General features: G+C 48.8%; 1 protein-coding gene across 1 annotated transcript in view; it reads left to right on the top strand.

Annotated features, from left to right (window-relative positions):
• SYCP2 (synaptonemal complex protein 2) overlaps nucleotides 1–21,272 on the top strand; it is a 3,993,018-nt gene that overhangs the window by 1,668,401 nt on the left and 2,303,345 nt on the right. Inside the window, exon 25 of the mRNA XM_086932653.1 lies at nucleotides 18,119–18,243. Coding sequence (XP_086788779.1) covers nucleotides 18,119–18,243 — 125 coding nt within the window. The remainder of the gene's footprint in view (nucleotides 1–18,118; nucleotides 18,244–21,272) is intronic.

Below are 21,272 nucleotides of genomic sequence, written 5' to 3'. Positions count from 1 at the left end.
ACGGTCAACTATCCTTTTCCAGAGGAGGTTTGCCCAGAGATTGCGCAGATGGTCTGGACCCCAAATTGTTGCAACCCAAAGATGTTTAAACACCAGAGATAATAACAGGCAACTCATGCATGCGGTCCACAGCAGCCACTGTGGAAAGTCGTTGGCGTATAATAAAGGACGCTTACTCACTTTTAATGCTAGAAAGAATTATTTCTGAGACTACCGTAAAATTACCATGTAGCTTCATCCCCAAATCTGGGCAGGACTTGAACCATGATCGTTTTGTACATGTTTGAGAATTTTCGGAAGAGACCTCTTCGAGTGAGTGCCATAACAAAGTGTATACACTGTGGCATATATCATCCTCCAGGTGTTGTAGTCGGCCAAGGGAGGGACCAAACCACCAGGTAAACACATAGTAAGGATCCCATGCTTTTCCAGAGCACCTGTAAGGGGAAAACCAGCATCAAGCAAGGGGGCATTCGCCCATAACATAGTTGATACTAACAGGGATAATATCAAGCCGCTCACCTTGGGCAGGCTTTACAGGAGGCGCTGCCCCAGGAGCTGCCAGAAAGGCACGGGCAATAAACTGAATCAAGCGTCTATACAAATGGACTTCTTGAGCTACATCGGCCACAGTACTTTGGCATGATGTGGATAAGGAGTAAAACCGGCCAACACGGGCCATGTGGCCCAGTCAGTACTTAAGGGGCTCATTTGAACAGAAAAGGTTGCCATTAAACCAAATTTGGGGCTCCCAGGCCGTAAGAGGAAGCTCAATGACCCCATAATAGCGATAAACCACAAGAACGTTGGCCACGGTATAAGTATGAAAAGTATTATCATTTGCATCAACAGTGGGAAACATAACCCAGGAGTAAAAATCTTTGAAGTAGTATGCATGGTCCGCTTGGAACAGAAAAATAACAGCTGATCCCGCATTGGGAACTCCATGGTGTAACAAGTGTTGAGTAACCACTGCGCTGCAATGAACCCGAATAGCAACAGGTTGGGCCATATGGAAAAGAAAGGGATTCAAACTGTGGCACGGGAAACAGTGCAAGGGTATTCTGGACAAGCACAATCACTACTCAGGGGTCCTGCAAATAAGTACCGGACCATGCGTTGGCGGTGCTTTGTTGCAGGGATTCTTTTAGGTCGCAGAACTATGCTGGGGACCATGGAACCTTAGTAGGCAGGTACTGAGTCATCCTACCATTTTAGTACCCATGAGCCCGAGACCAACTAGCTATAGTGTCTCACTTGCCATCCTACTCACTCACAGAGGAACAAGTGATTAGGCACCCCAGAACACAACATTCTAGACCTTCTCAGGAATCGGGGTGACAGAACTCACCTTTCTCTCTCACAATCGTACTTGTCCTCAAGAAGATCTGACAGAGACACAAGAAAGTTCTCTAATAAGCAGTATACGTGCCACAATGAATAAGAGGCCTAACACAAATACGGTCAGTATAGTAAGTTATCCATAAATCATAAAAGGAGCTGTCATGGTACTAGACAGGGTACACTAAACCCCCTTCCCCTTCTACAGAAGCAAGGTGAATATATATAAGAAGATCACTGGATGTTTTCAGCGGCCCTCATACTTTAGCATGCACAATTGAAAATGTTACATCTCAGGTGTAGTCCCAATTGCCTCTCTGAAAAATCTCTCTCCAAGTGTCTCTCTCTTACTGCAGAGGCAGCTCCCGACTCTTCCCTGGAGCTTTTCTCCCTAACGCCGCAATCACAGATGGCTGGACCGTCAGCTCCCTCTGTATCACAACAGTAGTTTCCTCAACTGGGTAGGATGATCACTGCCTCCAGACGTGGCTAGATGTCCCTTTCTCTTTGATCATGGATGACCCGTAGCCCCGATATCAGCGCCCAGGCAAGGAGTCTAGGCTGCCGTCCCTGATGGTATACTTAGCTCAGCTTCCACGGCATAAGTTGCTCAGTTCGGGTATGTAGCTTCATATCAGGCCTCGTGGGGGTTTAGTTCCCGGTTTGGATGGCAGGTCCCCGGCAGGATGATTGAGATAAAGCAGAGCAATCAGCAGAGCTCGGTCAGATCATGTCCGCCATGTTGGCTGCCTTAGCCACGCCCTCCAGCTCTGACACTCATACATCTTTTTTTTTTTTACTCTTCAGCACTTTGAGTTTTCTTCTTGCCACCTCTTCTAGGCAGACACATCTGGGTAGCTGGACTACCCTTGCAATCTCTCAATGCAGGTCGTGCGCTGAGTTGGTGTTGATTCACCTTGACTACTCTTCTCACAATCTCTGCTCCCTCTGAGTGGCATCTCCTTTGTGAACGGGCAACTCCAGTGTCTTTCCTAAGCAGTCAATCAGCTCTCTTACTTTTAGCAGGATGCACACCGGCCCTTCTTGCAAATTCAGTAGGTTTCCCCTGGTTTCTGGTCCTGAGGTCAATTGATGCTCAATACTTCAACTTTGGAGTTCAAAGAAATTTTCCGCTCACCACGGTGGTGGGACGCCAACCATCAGCTCAAAAAATCTTGTCACACTGACTAAAGTTTCTGCCTCAACTTTATACTCGAGTTGCATACTGTCCTTGTGCATTCAAGATGTTCGGTTCTGTGGCTTGTTGTGAACAGTTGGGCAATTTTATGAATTCTTTGCAAACTGGTTTGCCCCATGGGCTTTGTGACAAGTGTTTGCAGGGGATCTGGCAGTTTTCTTTCAGGAGCAACCTAAGCAAGAGCACAATGGTCAAGTGCGGCTTCCCAACTTACGACCTTCTAACCTTTGCAGGGAGAGGGAAGCCTCTGCCAGGGAACAATGGGTCAGGGAGTGGGGAACTACCTCGCTTCAAAGGATTCCGCTAGATCTTTCTTAAATTTCCCTTAAACATTCTGATGAGAAACCCTGCAATATACATTTGCTGTCTGGGCTTTCCCTCCAAGCTTCCATCCTAGATTCCAAACAGCGTGTACCTGATAAAAAACTGAACCCAGTTTGCCTGTGTCACATGTATGCTACACAAATATGTACATGCTTAAATACATCTTCACATCTGTAGTAAACTTACTTTTGACATACATTCCTCTTGTGGATGGGTGAAGTACCCAAATATAGGGACTCACTGCTCCATTTCAAAGCTGCCAAAGGCCAGTAGGTTCCTTTCCCCAAGCAGGCAACAGGATAAGGGCCACTCCTTCCCTATAATATTAATGCCACCACTGCAAGTCCTCTACAAGTCCTCTACAGCCCAAGGAGATGGTAGTAGACAGTTTCCTAAGGATAGATGGCACACTTGGTGTGGCCTCACAACTACAGACCCGTTCTGGGTCTCATTCCATTTTTCAAAAAAAGGCCTAAATGTAGATGCAGGATTGTTGTGTGTGCTGAAGTGGGAATCAAAACTCTACTTGCTACAGGCACTTAAAAGAAGGGGCACGCATTCTCCAAAGCCATCAACTTGCTACAGGGACTCAAAGGAAGGGACACACTCTCGCCAGCACCAAGAATGAGACCTTTCTCTTTCCTAACCGGGATTCTGAAAAAATTGCCCAAAAGGTGAGATCTGGTATTGTTTCAAAGACCATGGAGCCATAAAAATGAGCCTTGGGTGTCAGGTGCCAAAGTGGCATTCTTCCTCTACTTCATTTTAAGTACAGAAAATGCAAGATAAAGCCCCCCATCACCTCTGCTCCACGGCTATGCTGTATACCATAGGCTGCACTGTAACTCCAAACACAACCCATTTGGACATGAGAACATGTGTTCTGGACTTTTGAGGTCCCTATTAAATACTCATCATTTTGCAAAGAAAGTATTTGGGAAGAACTCCAAACCTCTCATAAAAAAACATTATGCTGCTTAGACTGTTACCACTGCACATTAAACACATAGGGCCAGATGTAGGTAGATACTATTTACTAGATACTATTACCTATTCTTAAATACCGAATTTTACCGATTCTGTATTTAAGAATAGGTAAATAGTATGTAGGTAATTTTTTGGTAAATTTTACCGAATCTGTAAAATTCGGTAAAATGGGGACACGTACAAGGGTGCCAGGGCGTCACTTTGACACCATGTTGCACCCCTGAATCGTGCTTGTGTGCTGATGTGGCACACATACATGCCCTAAGGGCATGTATGTCTGCCACATGGCACAGTTGAAAACGCACAGATTTGCATTTTCAATGGTATTTCTTATTTACCATCCAACTTATAGTGGGTGTTAAATAACAAATCCAACAATGGGAAAAGCACTCATTTGAGTGCTCCCTACATTTTAAGGAATCGGTAATTTACCGATTCCTTAAAATACCGAATCGGTAAATTACTGAATTTGCAATTGAGGCCACCTACATCCCAAATGCCCAATACCGGTCGGTAACAGCCGAAATTCTGCAATTTCGGCTGTTACCGACCGGTATTGGGCCACCTACATCTGGCCCATAATATTTTGGGAGACTAGTTTGACTGGCATGGCTTTCATGTTAATGCTCGTAACTGTCCTAATTTTTACATGTCCTGTTTGTGTCAGAGTCAGTCACGTAAATGATCTTCTCTCTCAGGGGCTCTCAATTGATAGTCATAAGCACTGAATAGTCCCGCCCCCATGAAGGGATCCCTGAGCACTCTTCATAATATATTTTCTTAAGTGTAGATGTTTCCCTTTCTTCAGGAAGATTGGTAAAAAGGTATTTGATTTTAAAAAAATCTCTTTCACAAACCTTTTTATTAAAATAGAAGATTGGAGGAAAAGAGGACAGAGTAGCCCTGTAAGCTGTCCCCATGTAAATGTGAAAACAGTGTTTGCGCCTTTATGGGTCCAGTTCTCCATGGAGACAACTCTACTGGCGATGAAGTGTCGTGAGCGCATCGTCCAAATTTTGGGACTACCTCGTCTACGAGAATTAAATACTACATGGTTTCTGTCATTCAGACCAATTTGGCAAGATTGCATCTTACCTGTTCTACGCTGCCTGCTATGCGGAGAAGAATGCGTGTTAGACACATGTCACACTCCCATCAGCCATACCAAAGGAATGTTGATACTTTGCTTGAACCAGTTACAGCCCATGAACTGTGTTGTCCCCAGCGGCTACCAATTCTGATGACGGCATTCATTGAGATCTCACCGAAGCAAATTGCAACTGCTGAGGTACGAGAGGAAACAGGCGTGCAGGTTCCATCCAGTTCGAACATTGCTAATGCGACCAATGCAGACGGCGATGCTTCACATCTATGTGCGGTTAATCTTCTAAACGAGGTAATCCAACTTTCACCTACAATGGTGGAAGATTTCTTGTCAATAGACTCAGAAGATTTCATCTTTGCTCCAAGCCCTAACACTGACTTTTGGATTTGACACACAGTACTCTCAGAGACATTGAATTCGACCTTCATTTTTCAAAACAAAGCTCTAACTTTGGAACTCTTTTTTCTATGATTAATTTTTTCTTCCAAATTTGTATTTTTGTATTTTTTGGCACAAGTAATCTGCATACAGTAGAACTATTTATAGAGAACAAGAATTCTTTGAAAAACTTCCAGAGACAATATTTGACCTTGTCCACTTACAAACAGTTTTATGTAATCTGACATGAAATGGGTTCAGCTTTTTTTCTTCTGTATTTATGAGCCATTTCATAAATGTATATTTTCATGATTCATTCAGACAGCATTTTCGAATGTCAACTATATGCTTAGAATGAAACATTGCTTTGAATGCATACAGCACCAATGCTCATTTTTGTACAACCAGTACCAATGCATTTTTATATATTTTGGGTGGGTTTTAAACACTTGTGTAGATATATTTTAAATATGCTTCATCATGTTTAGAACTTAGTATTTAGTAAAAACCGTACATAAGAAAGTGGAGTGGGTGTTGTGTTCGATTTTAGATTCCGATTGAATTTCCTGATTCATGCCCTTATATAGGTACAATTTGTGTTGCCCTTATATAGGCATAGAAATCCAGTTCTTATTTAGGCGTAACCCATGCTGCCCAAATACAGACATGGCTACTTCCATCCTTTTATCTACGTCACAACGATTTCTTGGAAAACCAGACTCTTAAACCGTTAGGGACTTCCCCCTTTTTTTTTTCTTTTTATTGTTTGAATATCTTTTATTACATTTCTTATTTGGATTGCATAACTTATCAAAGAATTTACAATGGAGACATATCTCAAAAAATCGCGGTCATACAAAGGTATATGTTGGCAACAACAGTTTGCTGTAATGTCATTACTTGTTATACATCATTTGCGGTTCAAGTGTGTGGCCTAAGGCACAGATACCTAAAAAAACAATTAGCCAAGAAATGGTGTGGTCACATAAAGGTAACAAGGAGCACATCATCCAAAGGGAATCAATGCCACTTCTTCAAAGGTGCCGGTAGGCTTTGAGAGCATATGAAACAAGAAAAAATGCAAGGCATACATGGCATCGCAATGTACCTAATCATGTGCATCAATATCCAGTGGTTCCGCTGCAATGACACCTTCTCTGTCATGTTCCTCGGGGAAAACGTGCCTGTCCACCAGGCCATAGTGTCACTACAACTGATCCCACTTGGACAGTTATTTGGGCTGGCCCAACGTGGTGTGCGTGTCATTCGATATTCAGAACAATATACTTGTTTTTCAGAACTTTTAGCCATAACATGATAAACAATGACATCATTAAGCGTGAAAAATCAAAAGCGAAGAAACAAAAGAGTGGCTGGTTGTTTGTGCTGTGCTATCGCTAATGTGGGATATCCAATGCATAGGGCGGCTGTCCCAGAAAACAGGGGGGGGGGGATACGCAGGTGGCGCGGTTCAAGGGGGATGAGGGGGGGCGAGGCAGGTGCAGGAGGGGGGGCGCAAAGGGGGCAACAACGGCCTCCGCTCTGGTACGGCGGGAGCCATATTTGTCTGGTTGCGTTGTGTGAGCGTGTCTCGTTTGCTCCGGCAGAGCCTTTACCCAAGCCGGGGTCCAAGTGCAGGACTACAGTGCTGGACCCCGTCTGGAGTTGGCGTCATAGCCAAGAGTTGAGTCAGGTGGGGTGCACCTAAGTGATTCCACTCTGAAGGCATGCCCGGTGAAAAACGGCCATGGTGGCATTCCAGGTCTGGGCTACGGGATATGCTCGGAGTCCCGCTGTTTCTTCCCTGTGCAAGGCCGTGCTTTCTGCTCTTGCCCAATTATCAAAGGAGCTGCGCCAATGTGCCGCCTAGGGGGGGTTCACTGTACTTCCAACGTTTAGTGATGAGCCTTTTTGCCGTTATCAAACCAAGGTCCCAAAATCTAGTGGGAACTCTTGTCAGCTTTGTCCTTTTGTATAGACCGAGTATGCATGTTTCCCATGTCTGTTGCAGTTCCCCACCCACTCCCGCAGCCAAGGAGCCCAACACCGCTCGCCAGTAAGCGTGCAGTGAGGGGCAGGACCAGAGCATGTGCAATAAGCCTGCATCGACTAGCCGACATCTCGAGCCTGCGGACGTGGTAATTCCGAAATAGCGATTGATCTTGTCCGGGGATAAATATGCGCGATGTATGATATAGAATTGGATAGTTTTAAAGCGGGAATTGCGTGGAATATTTGTTGTGCCAGCCAGCACCACTGCCCATTCCTTGTCAGTCCACTCCCGACCCCTGTCTTCCGCCCACCTGTCCTGCAAGCACTGGGAAGAAAATTGTGTGTGGATGTGGAGGGCCTGCACTAGCCAATGCACCACATGGGACCCGTTCCCCATCTTGTGCAAGTATTGTATCAGCAGATGGGTTGGTAGTTCTTCAGAAAGGTCACCCCAGGCCTGTACCAGCGTGCGCATGAGTGTTGAGTGTGTTAAAAGTTGTCCTGCCAGGAGGCCTGTGTCAGCAACCAACGTCTCAAATGGGACCAGTGCCCCCTCGGTGAATAAGTCTCCCAGTGTCCACCACAGCTTGCACCCAGCTACCCAGCACCGCATCTGTGAGCACACCATTGTCCCTGGGCATCCCTAACAATGGCAGGTTCAGAGCGTACGGCTTCGTGGAGCTAGTGAGTTTCAAAATTCTCGTGTAGCACCTACGTGCTACCGCCAAGTGCAGCTGTGTCGGGCAGCGGGTTTTGGCCAAGGGGTGGAACAGTGTGTGTATTTGTGTGAGCGCCATGATAGTAGTATCCGTGGCTGTATTTAGCAGGTTTTTCCCACTCAACCTACTGGTAGCCCACTGCAGTTGCGCTGCTAGGTAGTAGAGCTCCTGATTGGGGACTACCAGGCCTCCAGCCTCCGTAGAGGCATAAAGCGTCTTCAGAGCCACTCTGGGCCGTCCCGTGTTCCAGATCAGGTTCCGGATTAAGGTCTCCGGCTCACGAAATATACGCGTGGGGACATAGACCGGGAGGTTAGCATAAAAATACAATAATTTGGGCAGCGCTATCATTTTCGTCAAAGTGACCTGGCTGGGCACGTTCAGAGGAAGAGTCTTCCAGAAGGCCATCTGCGTCCGCAGGGAGGAGATTGCCCTTATTAGATTACCCTCCAACACGTCTGTGAGGTCTCGATATATACCTATCCCAAGGTAACGGAACGTAGTTGAATACCAGACAAGCCTTTCGTCTTGAACTATAATTGTAAATTCCGGCGTGGTGCATCAAAAGGATACACAGAAGATTTAGCCCAGTTGACCTTGAGCCCCGACATCTCTCCGAAGGTGCGGAAGATGGTAGTAAGCGGTAATGGGAAGCGAGTCAGGTCTCTAATATAGAGCAATAGGTCTTCAGCATACAGCGATACTGCGTGTATGCCATCAGCCAGGGGAATGCCCCAATCCGCGCCAGAGGCCCGCAACTGTGCCGCCAGAGGTTCCATCATCAGAGAGAAGATTAAAGGGGACAGGGGGCATCCCTGCCGGGCCCCCCTGTGTACTCGAATAGGGCCTAAGAGCAGCCTGCCCGTGCGGACCCATACCGTGGGCCGCTGATACAGAAGCTCCACCATGCAGATGTAATGATCGCCCAAGCCGTACTTCTGCAACACCAACACCAGGTAAGGCCATTCTACTGAGTCGAATGCCTTCTCAAGATCGAGCACTAGACATCCGGAATGGGGCAATTGATTTGTGGCAAAACTCTGCACCCTAAACAATCGCCGGATGTTGTGCGAGGTGCTACGGGCCGGTACAAAACCCGTTTTGGTCGGTGTGGACAAGATCAGGCACCAGAGGAGCTAAACGTTGGGCCAGCGTGGAAGCCATGATCTTGTAATCCGTGTTAAGAAGAGCTAGTGGGCGGTATGATCCCAGTTGGGCCCCGTCTCTGCCAGGCTTTGGGAGAGAGATCAAATTTGCTTTGTTCAGTGTGGGCGGGAGCGCAGAGTCGGCAATCCCGCTTCATATATCCGCAATAGTTCCGGAATCAGAATGATAGAATAAGCTTTGTAAAACTCAGCGGGTAGCCCATTGAGCCCCGGGGATTTGCCATTAGAGAGAGAAAATGGCTACTCTTAGTTCCTCAGATGTCAGCGGTGCACTCAGTTAGTTGCGTTGCGCGTCATCTATCTCGGGCAAGGGTAGAACAGATAGATACTCTGTTGTATCAGCAGGTGAAGCCTGTAGTCAGTACTGATAAAGGTCTGTGTAATGTTTCACAAAGGCATCATGGATGGCTCTCTGGATGTACACAATGGTGCCTAGCTTGGTGTAAATTGACGTCACTGGGGTGGTCTGGGCATCCTGTCTGATCAGCCACGCAAGTAGTTTGCCTGGTTTGTCCCCAAAATGATGAGTACGCGCCGAGTGGGCTGCGTAGTTCAGATTTTTCAGCCTGTTGAGCAGTCGCGTGTGTTCCTCTCTGGTCGCCAATAGTGCCCCCTCATCACCCTCCACCGCCTCCCGCTCCTCTCGCAGTAGGTCAGACAGTGGACCCTTGTGAAGACTTTGAATGTGTCCCATTCGAGTTGTGGGTTAGAAGCAGTGTGGTTATTTTCTTCAAAATACTGTAAAAGACTCGTCAAGAGTGCGTCATGGAACGGGGCGTCCAAAAGCAAATCAGGTTGGAGCCTCCAGGTAGGCACCGGCGGATGTGGACGCTCCCAAGCCAGTTCTAGAATGTGAGGGTTGTGATCGGAGTGGATGCGGCCCATGTAATATGTGTCTGTTACATGGGGTTGCAGGTCACTTGTCAGCATATATCTATCCAGTCTGACATGCAATGTGTGTGCGCCTGAGTAGTAAAAGTATACCTTAGTGTGTGGGTTACGACTCCGCCAGGCATCGTGCAAATCCCACTGTAACTCCCAGTTCGTGAGTGCCCTCATGGCCCCAGTTACCGGTGCACTGGCTAAGGGCGGGAAGGAGCGGTCGAGGGCAGCGTCCAAGACACAGTTATAGTCGCCTCCCAGCATCAATGGAAAACCGTGCCAGGGCGCCAGCACTGTCGATAGCCGCGTAAAGAAGTCTCCCTCCTCGGGGCGCAAAGGGATGCAAGGACGACCAATTGGCCATCCAGTTTGCCGTGAATGGTGCGACGGCGTTTGCATGCCACGCACGTTCCACGTGCACATTTTAATCACTGACATAATATGTCTGGGTATTCACCTTCTCCCACCCCCCACCAGCAGCCAACACTGCGTCCTACTAAGCCACACATCCACAGTCACCATCAGAAAGCCAGCGTGCACGCTCTGAATGTGCATGAAAGAAATAAAAAGGGGAAACAAGTCAACCAATTCATAGATCCTTTATCCCAAAAGCGGCCAGTCTGTCCAGAAGCAGGGCATGGCTGACAGTATCAGACCTTTCAGCGGCGTTTGATACTGTCAGCCATGCCCTGCTTCTGGACAGACTGGCCGCTTTTGGGATAAAGGATCTAGCACTTCAATGGCTAAAATCCTTCTTGTCGGGGAGGACCCAGAGGATTCAACTAGTGGATTGTATATCCGAGGTGGGTGTTCTGGAGTGCGGAGTCCTGCAGGGCTCTGCATTGTCACTACTCTTATTCAACCTTTATTTACAACGACTGATAGACTTCCTGGCAAGCATGGGCTGCAGAATCTTTAACTATGCCGATGATACTCAGCTGTTGCTGAATATTGACAACAAGGCATCTGCTCAGACCCAGGCCCAGAACATACTTAGATATACGGTGAGCTGAGCTGGACGATGGCAAATTTGCTGAAAATAAATCCCGAAAAAACAGAGGTCCTGGTGGTTTCAACTGCTGCCTCGCCCTGGGGTAACTTGTTCTGGCCCCAAGAGCTTGGCCCCACCCCGAAACCATGCCCCAATGTAAAAAGCCCTGGTATTAAGATCGACCATGAGCTGACAATGGCTAGCCAGATATCTTCTGTTCGTCGGGACCTGCACTAACTTAATCAGGCAGCTGCGCAAGCTAGTTCCCCTACTTTCCCTAAATATGCTCCGGACCATTGTCTCGGCAACAATAATTTCAAGGAGTGATTATGGGAACGCGCTCTATCTAGGTTTGCCAAAAACTTTGACCAACCGCCTGCAGGTTATTTTGAACGATGCAGCACGATTAATCTTTAGATAACCTAGACAGACCCATGCCTCTCCATTACAGCACAGGCTACACTGGCTCCCCATAAAGCAAAGGGTGGAATTTAAAAGTTTATGCATCGCCCATAAGGCAATCTATGGGCATGCGCCTGCCTACATAAAAGAACGGCTTGAGGTCTATAACCCCAAACGAGCGCTGAGGTCTTCCAACTCCCAATTGCTGTTCTGTCCACGTTTCAGAATGGCAACCAAGAGAGGGAGATCCTTTTCTGTCCAAGCCCCACAGATGTGGAACAAACTACCGGAGCTCCTCCGCAGAGAAACCAATCTTCTCTACTTTAGGAAGTCACTGAAAACGCTCTTGTTTAGGGAAGCTTTCTGTTCCATTTGCGTAATGTTGTTATATCTGTACTTTCTGTTCACTCACTCAGCTATTGTTACTGCTTCTGTCAAGAGCGCCTAGAGACCTGACGGTGATTTGGCGCTATACAAACCTCAGATAACAATAACAATAACAATAAACAAAGAGAAAACAGGAACAATGCCAAAAGGTCGTCAGTAGAACATGTTGTCGTCCAAACACTCTAATGAGTCAGTGAAGTTTTAAGTCCAGGGGGTTTGCTGAGCGCTCGGCGTGTCCGTCACAGGCGCATTTTATAGTCAAGTAGAGGATGCCTCCCCCTACACAGGCGTCTCATGCCAGTCGGCTCAGTCATAACAGGTTCTCGTCCCATCAGGGGGCTGAGGCCCTCCCGGTGTGGTGCTCTGCATCCAGATATCGCCTAGGCGCAGTTCACGTCACATCACCCACCCCCAAAGGCAGGGCCATCTCCGTCACCTGACTTCCCAACCACCATACTGCTCCAGAGCTTTCCCAGCGTCTCGGCCCCCAGGGTAGTACTCACTGCGCCACTCTAGTTGAAGACAAGGTTCAGCCTGGGGTCAAAGTCCAACTGTCCATGTCCAGCAGGCGCCCTGTGGACGCCGGGTCCAGCATAGCATTTGAGACTCTCAGAGACAGGTAAGGCATACCGGACAGTCCGTTCCATCATCAGTGGATTAGAACAGCAGTCTGTGGGGTGACGTCCGGGAGTTCCATCGACACTTGTGAGTCTGGCAATCCGTAAATGTGTTCGTCGTCGCTGGGCATCTCGCGCGGGCTGGCCTCCAAGGCGACGTCTGTATCCAAGGATCCGTTGATCTCCCCTACCATCCGAAGGGCCTCTTGCTGCTCACTGTGGACGAGATCCACGCGTAGCCTCCTTGCCGGCGAGGACCTGCCTCTGCGTCGGCGCCGGGGCCCTCGGGAGCGCCTCAAGGACGACGTTGATGGCTCCGCGCCTGGATCCGCAGCCACCAGAGTCCAGCCACGCCTCAACCGCTTTGGGGGTATTGAAGAAATGAGTTTTGTCCAGGGCCACCACTCGCAGCCGCGCTGGGAAGAGGAGGGAATATTTCAGGGCCAGCTTGCGGAGCCGATGTTTCACCTCCAAGAAAGAATGTCTCTGGCGTTACACCTGGATTGTGTAATCAGGGAAGAGCATGATCTTGGCATTTTCAACCCGTATCTCGGGCAGCTTCCTAGATTCCCGCAATATGGCATCACGGTCGCGATAGTTCAGGATACGGATGAGCATGGGTCTGGGGTTGGATCCCGCCTGGGGCGGCCTGGTCGGCACCCGGTGAGCCCGTTTCACCACGAAGTGTTGTGAGAGTGTGCTATATGGCAGCAGGGTCCGCAGCCAGTTCTCCATGTGGATTTCGGGTTCCCTGCCTTCCCATCGTTCCGGCAGACCTACAATGCGGACATTATTTCTCATTGCCCTCCCTTCAGCATCCTCCGCACGATCTTCTAGGAATTCCACACGGTTGAGGAGGTCCTGCACATGCCTGTCCGTTTGTGTGACCTTGGGTGTAATGTCATTGATGGTGACCTCCAGGGTGGTGGTGTGGTCCGACAACTTCCCATGGTCGGCCCGCAGGTGAGTGAGATCTATGGCAACACTATCAATCTTTGTTACCAGGGAGGAACTGGTCCTCCAGCCGCTCCATCGCAACCAACATCGCGGCCAATTTGGAGGCAGTTTGATTCGGGTCAGGCGATTTAGCTGCTTCCTCCATCTTCCCCTTCACCTGTGTACCACCAGCCTCGGTCCTCGTCCTAGTTCCCCCAGACATGGGCAATGCGGTGTGTGTCGTGGAGTGAGCGCGTCCAGTGGCCTCCCTGAGTTCCAGGGGGGCTGATCCGCCTTGAAGCCTGGAGTATCGGGACACTCAGGGGGGGCAGGACAGTGTTGTCGCCAGTCCGTGCAGGTGGGCCCGCATTACGCCAGCCTAAGAGGTGGTAATGAGGCAGGAGCCGGGTGGGGCGGTGGGCACCCCCTCCCAGCGCGGCCGGCACCCTCCGATATGGCCAGTTAGGTGTCCCTCGCTGTCAGCAGGAGCGCAGAGTGGCATGCAGGTGTCTCCGGCTCCAGTCGGCTGCCTCCCAATCCCCAACAGTCACAGGGACCTCCCGCTCCGCCCCAGTCGATACTTCGCGGCAAATGGCGGCGGCGCCCAGGCACCTCGGCGAAGAGCGTGGCTCCCCCGCTTCGGGGACGTCCACCGCTAGCTCCGGGAGACAAGCCCCATCTTCAGCAGGGTGGAGGATGCAGGGTACAAGGCACCGTCTTTCCCCCCCCCCGGGAGGCGCCGCCCGCAGGCGCCAAGAGATGGGCCCGCGCCGCGGCAGAGCAAATGATGCGGGGCCTGGGCTGCTGCCCCCTCCCTCGGGGGGGGGGGGGAGGGGCATCCGTTGTAGGTGCCAGCAGGTGAGCTCACCCCAGAACAGGATGAAGGGTGTCCATTCGGTGGATCCGTGTGTAGCTCCTCAGGTCCGCCCCAGGGGTTCCCAGGCTTAGGCCTCGGCAGCAGGGCCTCTTGTCTGTAGTCCGTCCCCGGCCTCGCGTAGATGTGAACGCCGGCCGGGGAAACCAACAAGGGAGGTAGCCAGCCCCCGCCGCGACCGGAGTGGCCAGGAACAGTTCCGCAGCCCCAGATTTGGCTGGGCTGCAAAGATCGCCCCCACTCAGTTCCGCTGCTAATTGGGGTCGGGTCCGGATAAGAGAAACGGAGAATTGGCCTGTGTAAGGGGAGCTCAGCTCGGAGCTCTACCCAGGCACGTCCTCCGCCGTTGCGTGCTTAGCCACTCCGGTAGGGACTTCCCCTTGCGTGAATATTGATTTCTCAAAGAACTCAGTTATTCTACAATGAACATCTATTTCTTAGGGGTTCATTTATGACGTCAAAGCGGGCATTCCTAAAACACCTTCAAGGTATAAATATACCTTTGCTTGCTATGGCAAAGCACAGTGTGGTTCGGTGTGGTTCGACTACCTATTTTCCCGACGCATGTCACTACAGCAAGTGCCGAAGGAAGCCAACTCTCTAGCTGAGGCACTGATCAGAAGATGTCCTCTTCTGCCGAGAAATCCAGCTCCAGTGGTTTCTGACTCCCCTTGCTTGGCGTTGGGAAATCGAGTCCGTGAAAGAGATACCAACTTCTCTCATTCTAAGATTTGGAGCTGATTAGAACCTAAACCCTTTTATTGAACGCCCATCTCTCTATTTTTATGCATCTCTGTAGAAACGAAGCATGCACGATTGATTGAGTAAAATAGTTATCTATTGTTTCCACGACTCTGAAGATACGTTTTATTGTTGGGGAAACAAAGTTGTCATGTTTATGCGGTTGTCAGAAACTTATCCCTTCTTGTTTATTCAAGAAAGTTTCTAGTGGCCTCTGAGCTAGCTGGCACCCACAATTAAGTTTAGTATACTCGATAGAGACATACTGACCTCAGTCCTATGTCAAATCTATAGTGTATATTATTCCAATGCGCAGAGCCTATTGGGAATATAGGAACTGCACTACAATAGATCTTAGTGACATTACATATCAGAATATGCATGTTGGTGTAGGTAATAGTGTTATAAAATAAAGCTATCTGTATGAAATCAAAGTTTGAACTAGAATGGATGACAGTAAAGGACGCCGTCTACTCCTCCTGCTACAACACCCTCTGCATGCTCCGCAGGATCTACAAGTGGATCCCGACCGAAACAAGAAGAACGGTGACACAGGCCCTCGTCAGCAGCAGACTGGACTACGGGAACGCTCTCTACGCAGGAATCTCAGCCAAACACCTACGACGACTACAACACATCCAAAACGCCTCCGCCCGACTGATCGCCAACGTCCCCCGCCGCAGCCACATCACCCCCCACTGGCTCCCCGTCGACAAGAGGATCATCTTCAAGCTCCTCACCCACGCACACAAAGCACTCCACAACGCCGGAGCAGCCTACCTTAACAGCAGACTCAGCTACTACACCCCCACCCGCCAGCTCCACTCCGCCAGACTCGCCCTCGCCGCTGTCCCCCACATCCAACGAACGACCTCCGGTGGCAGATCCTTCTCCTACCTCGCCGTCAAGACCTGGAACACCCTCCCCACCCACATACGGCAGACCCAAGACCTACTCGCCTTCAGAAGACTCCTCAAGACCTGGGGCCTTATTTATGAAGGACTTGCGCCGCCGGTGCGTCACTTTTTCCCATGTTAAAAGTAACGCACCGGCGGCGCAAGTCCTTCATAAATAAGGCCCCTGGCTCTTTGAGCAGTTGCTGCACCCCTCCCCTTAGCACCTTGAGACCCTCACAGGTAAGTAGCGCGCTCTACAAGTACTCTGATTGGACACAAGACATGAAATTCAAGATCTCCACTTACTTAGCAGTACCTTCATTAAAATGTGAATAATCACGACGACGACAGATTGGAAATTTTAATAAAAATGTGCTGAAGCTGAAACAGTGATTGTGACTACTGCATTTTACTACTTGTGTGACTATAGTAGTTTATGTGCTTTGCAGCCCAATAAAAATCAGAGTTAAAAAATATTAGTTTTTGGAGTGAAATCGTAGAGGTTTATATGATTAATTTGTTTTGTTAGATAGCTTTGTTATATTACTTGGTAATTTAAGTTCCTTGGGAATCCACACACTATGGTCACAATACAAGCCGCAATGATTCCATTTTACAAGCAAATGTGCTTGTTGTCATTGATTACTGGAAGTTTAGTTATTTTTCATTATAACAACTGCAGTAGCACAATACATTCCACACAATAATCATTGAACGTTTTGTGAAAGTGCTGAATGCATTGTTAGTGGCATGGCCCTGGACAGTTTTTGGCACAATTGCTAAATTTCCTTTAGCCCCCAGGCACTGCAGGTAAACCAACTTACAATCGGAAGCAGGGAAAGCAGACAAGTGGTGCACCATTAACCTCTCTAAGACTTCCCTGAAAGAGAGCCACATTAGGAATGCACGTTACCTGCTAGGAGACCACTCCCACCTTTATTCTTAAATGAACCCAGACAATAAATCTGGGCTAATATCTTGTGAGGCTTTATATGAAGGCAATCTAGTGAATAATTTATGCACAATTTTAGCAGCAAATATCTCAAGAGTTGTAGCTATTAAAAACAAGCATTTGCAATTCATTTGGTCTTGCCTTTGGGACCTTATATGTGTTAAGCTATGCAGCACATTAGCCTGGGCGCTGAAACATTTACTGCTCTTCAACATGGAGAGAAAGTAAGCACCAAACTGTGGGACACGCCAGGTATGGGAACAGATGGACAGAAATTTTGCCTTTCAGCTGGAAATGGTATAGTCCAAAGCTCTGTTTTTAATATAAAAGCAGGGCCTTCGGTGGTCATATCACTAAAAATACAAGATTTGAAAAAAATATTATTGTCCACGGGTGCTCTTGAAAGACAATTTCTATCTAAAGAATGCTAAAGTGAATCTGGTATTTTACTAACCTCTGTTGGTCATTTTCTATCAAGACAGTTAAATAGAGGCAGTTGAACAGAAAAAGAAGTCCCTAAGCGGAAGCAGACAAGTCCTAGGGATGATCTTACAGAGCCCACAAAGTACATACACATATTAAGTATATACTAAAGAATATACTAAAGTATATAGATGAGGTCTCGAATGCTCGACCTAATGAATTGAAAATATACAGTATAACAATATACGGTATTCCATTTAATTCTCCTTCCTACTAAATCTTTACGAAGAAAAGCTAATGCTGAAAAGACTGCCATGAAGAAGGGTTCAAGAGCTATCTTGTTATTAGCCAGTGTCCTCGAGTGTGGGGAAAAAAAACCTTGGATGCCTCAATGTTTCACTAGAGCAGAACACGTCGTATTGGTACTGTTGCACAGGGCTGTCTTTAGAAGGTGAACATGTGATTCATGATGTGGTTTGAGAAGAATCTCTAGGGAATTCTTACCGACAATTGTCCATAAAGGCAACCTTCAGTTGTAAGCTGCAACTCTACACAATAAGTATATGTATATATGAGTTAAAACACATTACACAGGGATCATTTTAATGTAATAAAAGCAAGCAGTTTTGCAATTAGTGATGGGGACATAGGTCATACACGAATCGGGAGCAGGTGCATGCAATGTTGGGCACTTAGGCAAACAATAGTAAACACAACGCTTGGTAAGAGTTGACACATACTGTAAAGTTGGCTTTTTCATATTTTTATTAATTAGAAGACTCCTACTAAAGATGTATGTTCTTACAGGAATCACAATCTCAAGAATTTATGGTTGCAGCAGAATCAATAATAAGCACAATTGGTGGCAAATATACAGACAAGGCAAGAAGAACATGTGTAAGGAAATCCGAAGAGTCATTGGCAGTGGAAAGGTAGGATCTAGTACTGTTTTTGTTGACCAATTAAAATGTTTCCAGTCAATCGGGTAGTTATTTACCGGTTTATAAACATGTTTACAGATGGAAGCCAGCGTGTATTTGTGATAGGGATGAATGCCTACATTCATCAGTCTTACATCAAATACATAATTCAGTATCCTGCTGCACAGTATCTCATACATTACAGATCTTCTGCTTCACAATACATTAACAATATTTGTCTGTTTGCGTCCGTACTCACCAAATCTGAAAGAGACATGTTAGTGATAGAATCCTTACTTTAGATTCCTTACCTTAGAATATTCCCAGGCGTCAGACTGGATCCGGAAAGTTTTGCTTAGCAGTACCCCTGTGCGTCAGTAGGTGGCTTCCTGCGGCTCCGCGTCCGTCGCTGGCGTCGTATGCTCCTAGGTGACGTCACAGAGACTACTTAGGCGCCACCCATGCGCGCTAGTATCAGGTATTTCTTTTTCCGCGCCAGTAAGCGCAGATCCTGTTAGAGCATGTACCCTAGTCATTTTTTGACTATCTTTTTGAGACTTTTGTATCGTGTTGGTTTCTCTGGTGCTAGTAGGCATGCCTGGTTTTAAGTCTTGTGGGATCTGCTGTCGCAATATGTCGGAGGTGGACCCTCATGATGTCTGTCTCTACTGCCTGGAGCGCGACCATGACTCCCGGTCCTGTCTGGACTGTAGGGCTATGGCCCGAAGGCCCTGAGGTAACGGCGCCGGAAGTTGTTTGAAGTTTGGCATTCGTCCCCGTGCCGTTCCAGATCCAGGGGTCGTTCCCGTGACCGCTCGCAGAATCGTCACCACCACTCCTGTTCCCCTTCGGATTCGGGTAAGAGACGGCACAAAAAGAAGTCAAAGAAGCATTTTCGCTCTCTGACTTCCCCCCGTCGGTCCCTGGATGCGGATGAGGGAGACTGGGGCTCCGCCCCTGCAGCTCCTTTGGAGCCTGGGAGTCCTGCTGCCTACCCGCCTTACCCAGGTCCGTCGGAGACACCCGCTTAAATGCAAGAATTCCTTGCTGCCATGGTCCGCCTGTTTACGGGCTGCCGCCGCTGCGCCTTCGGGCCCTGTGGTCCCGTGTCCAGATCCTGCTGGTCCATCGACTCCTGTGGCGGATCCTGCTCCGACGGTGCCAGCCCCGGTGCCGCAAGATTCTGCGCCCCTGTCTCCGGCCTCCTCGCCAAGAGGTCCCATGCTTCAGGCTCCGGCCCCGGCTCTGCCGGCGACACCGCAGTGGATCCAGCTGGGTTCCGCCTCTGCCCCGGTTCCCGGAGGGCTTTGTCCCCGCCTGGGATCCGAATTAGGAACCAGCACCGTCTCGGCCCTTCGCCGGCGCCGTTTATTCCTTCACCGGTCCCTGCCCCGCCGTCGAGGCCTGTGCCTTCGGGGCTGGTGGAGGAGGATGACTGGGAAGGGTTTGAGGACCCGGTTGCTCGTCAGTGTGATTCAGAGCAGGACTGGGTGGACTGGGTGGATGACTTGGAGGAGGCGGGTGGCCTCAACGTCGCCTCTGATCCGGGGCTTGCCTCTCCCCAGCCCATTATGGAGGAAGGCTCCTCGTATACCGTGGTGCTCCGTCGGGCTGCTGCGGTCCTTAACCTCGATCTACCAACGGTGACCCTGAAGACAAGTCTCCTCACTGAGATGCTCCAGCCGGCGTCCACTTCTTCGGAGCCGCTGCTGTCCTTTAATGATGCCCTCACCGAAGTCTTGTTGGCCACTTGGTCATGGCCCGCCATTGGAGCCCCTGTGGTCAACGTCCAGGGACGGGTGACCCTGCCTTTCTGACCACTCATCCTACACCCAAAAGTCTGGTCATTCAAGCTTCTACGTCCCAGAGTGCCTTTCACACGGCTCCGACGGATAAGGAGTCTAAGATATTGGAGCAGTTTGACAAGTAGTTTTTCTCTTTGGCCAGTTTAGGACTACAGTTAGTGAACACTGCATGCCTTCTGGGCCACTATTCCCACGCGGTGTGGGATTCCGTGGCTGAAGTGTTGCCCCGGTGCCCGGAGGAGGTCCAGACATTGCTGTCTCAGGATTGCAAAGGCCTGCTGTAGGGGTATATAAGTTTTAAGTGCAGTGACCTTAGATATAGGGAAAGCTTTATCTTTCGTATGTGGTGTTAGCACCAGCTTACACAGGCTGCAAAGGCAGGGCAGTAGAGATAGTTAGAATAGTCTCCCATAGGTGGCTTAATCCATGCTTCAGCCTATGGGGGACCTCTGGGGTACCTATGCCCTGGGTACTTTAGAACCATGTACTAGGGATTGATGAGGGTACCCCAGTATCCAATCTGGTATGTACCTACGTACTTACCATTACCATTTAGGGGAGAAAGCATAGATACTGGGGTCCTGATTATAAGGATCCCAGTCAGACTAGTCAGAAACAGCATTCAATAAAGCAAAAAGTGGGGGTAACCATAAAAGCAGATCCTACAGGGATGTTAGTGCAAGTGTTCATGGACAGCACCACTGCCGTGCAGTACTGCAACAAGCAGGGCGGGTGGAGTAGAAGAGGCCCTGCATCTCTGGATATGGCTGTAACAGCAGGGCATAACCCTTATGGTTCAACACCTGGCAGGTTCTCTGAAAGCTTTGGTGGATAAACTGAGCTGTCGATGTCCAGCGGACCATGAACGGCATCTCCATTCAGAGGTGGCACAAGGTCTCTTTCAGCAGTGGGTAAAGCTTTGGTTAGATCAGTTCGCCTCAAAAGAGAACACGAAATGTCAGCAGTTCTGCACTCTGAATTTTCCAAGGCGGCTATCGCTCGGTGATGATTTTCGTCATGAGTTTAGTTTAGGCGTCCTATGTGTCTTACTGCCCATACTACTTCTGCCCGGAGTTCAATCAAATAATCACTCAATTAGGGGATTTGTAAGCGCACTACTCACCCGTGAGAGTCTCAAGATGCTGGGGGGTTGGGGTGCACCTCTGTTTGGTCGAAAAACTTGAGTGTCTCCCTGAAGACGTTCAGAGAGGGGTCGCGTTTGATGTCAATCGGGAG

This window comes from Lissotriton vulgaris, chromosome 7 (genome assembly GCF_964263255.1).
Source record: "Lissotriton vulgaris chromosome 7, aLisVul1.2, whole genome shotgun sequence".
NCBI classification, from domain to species: Eukaryota; Metazoa; Chordata; class Amphibia; order Caudata; family Salamandridae; genus Lissotriton; species Lissotriton vulgaris.
This window is presented reverse-complemented; position numbering and strand designations above follow the sequence as displayed.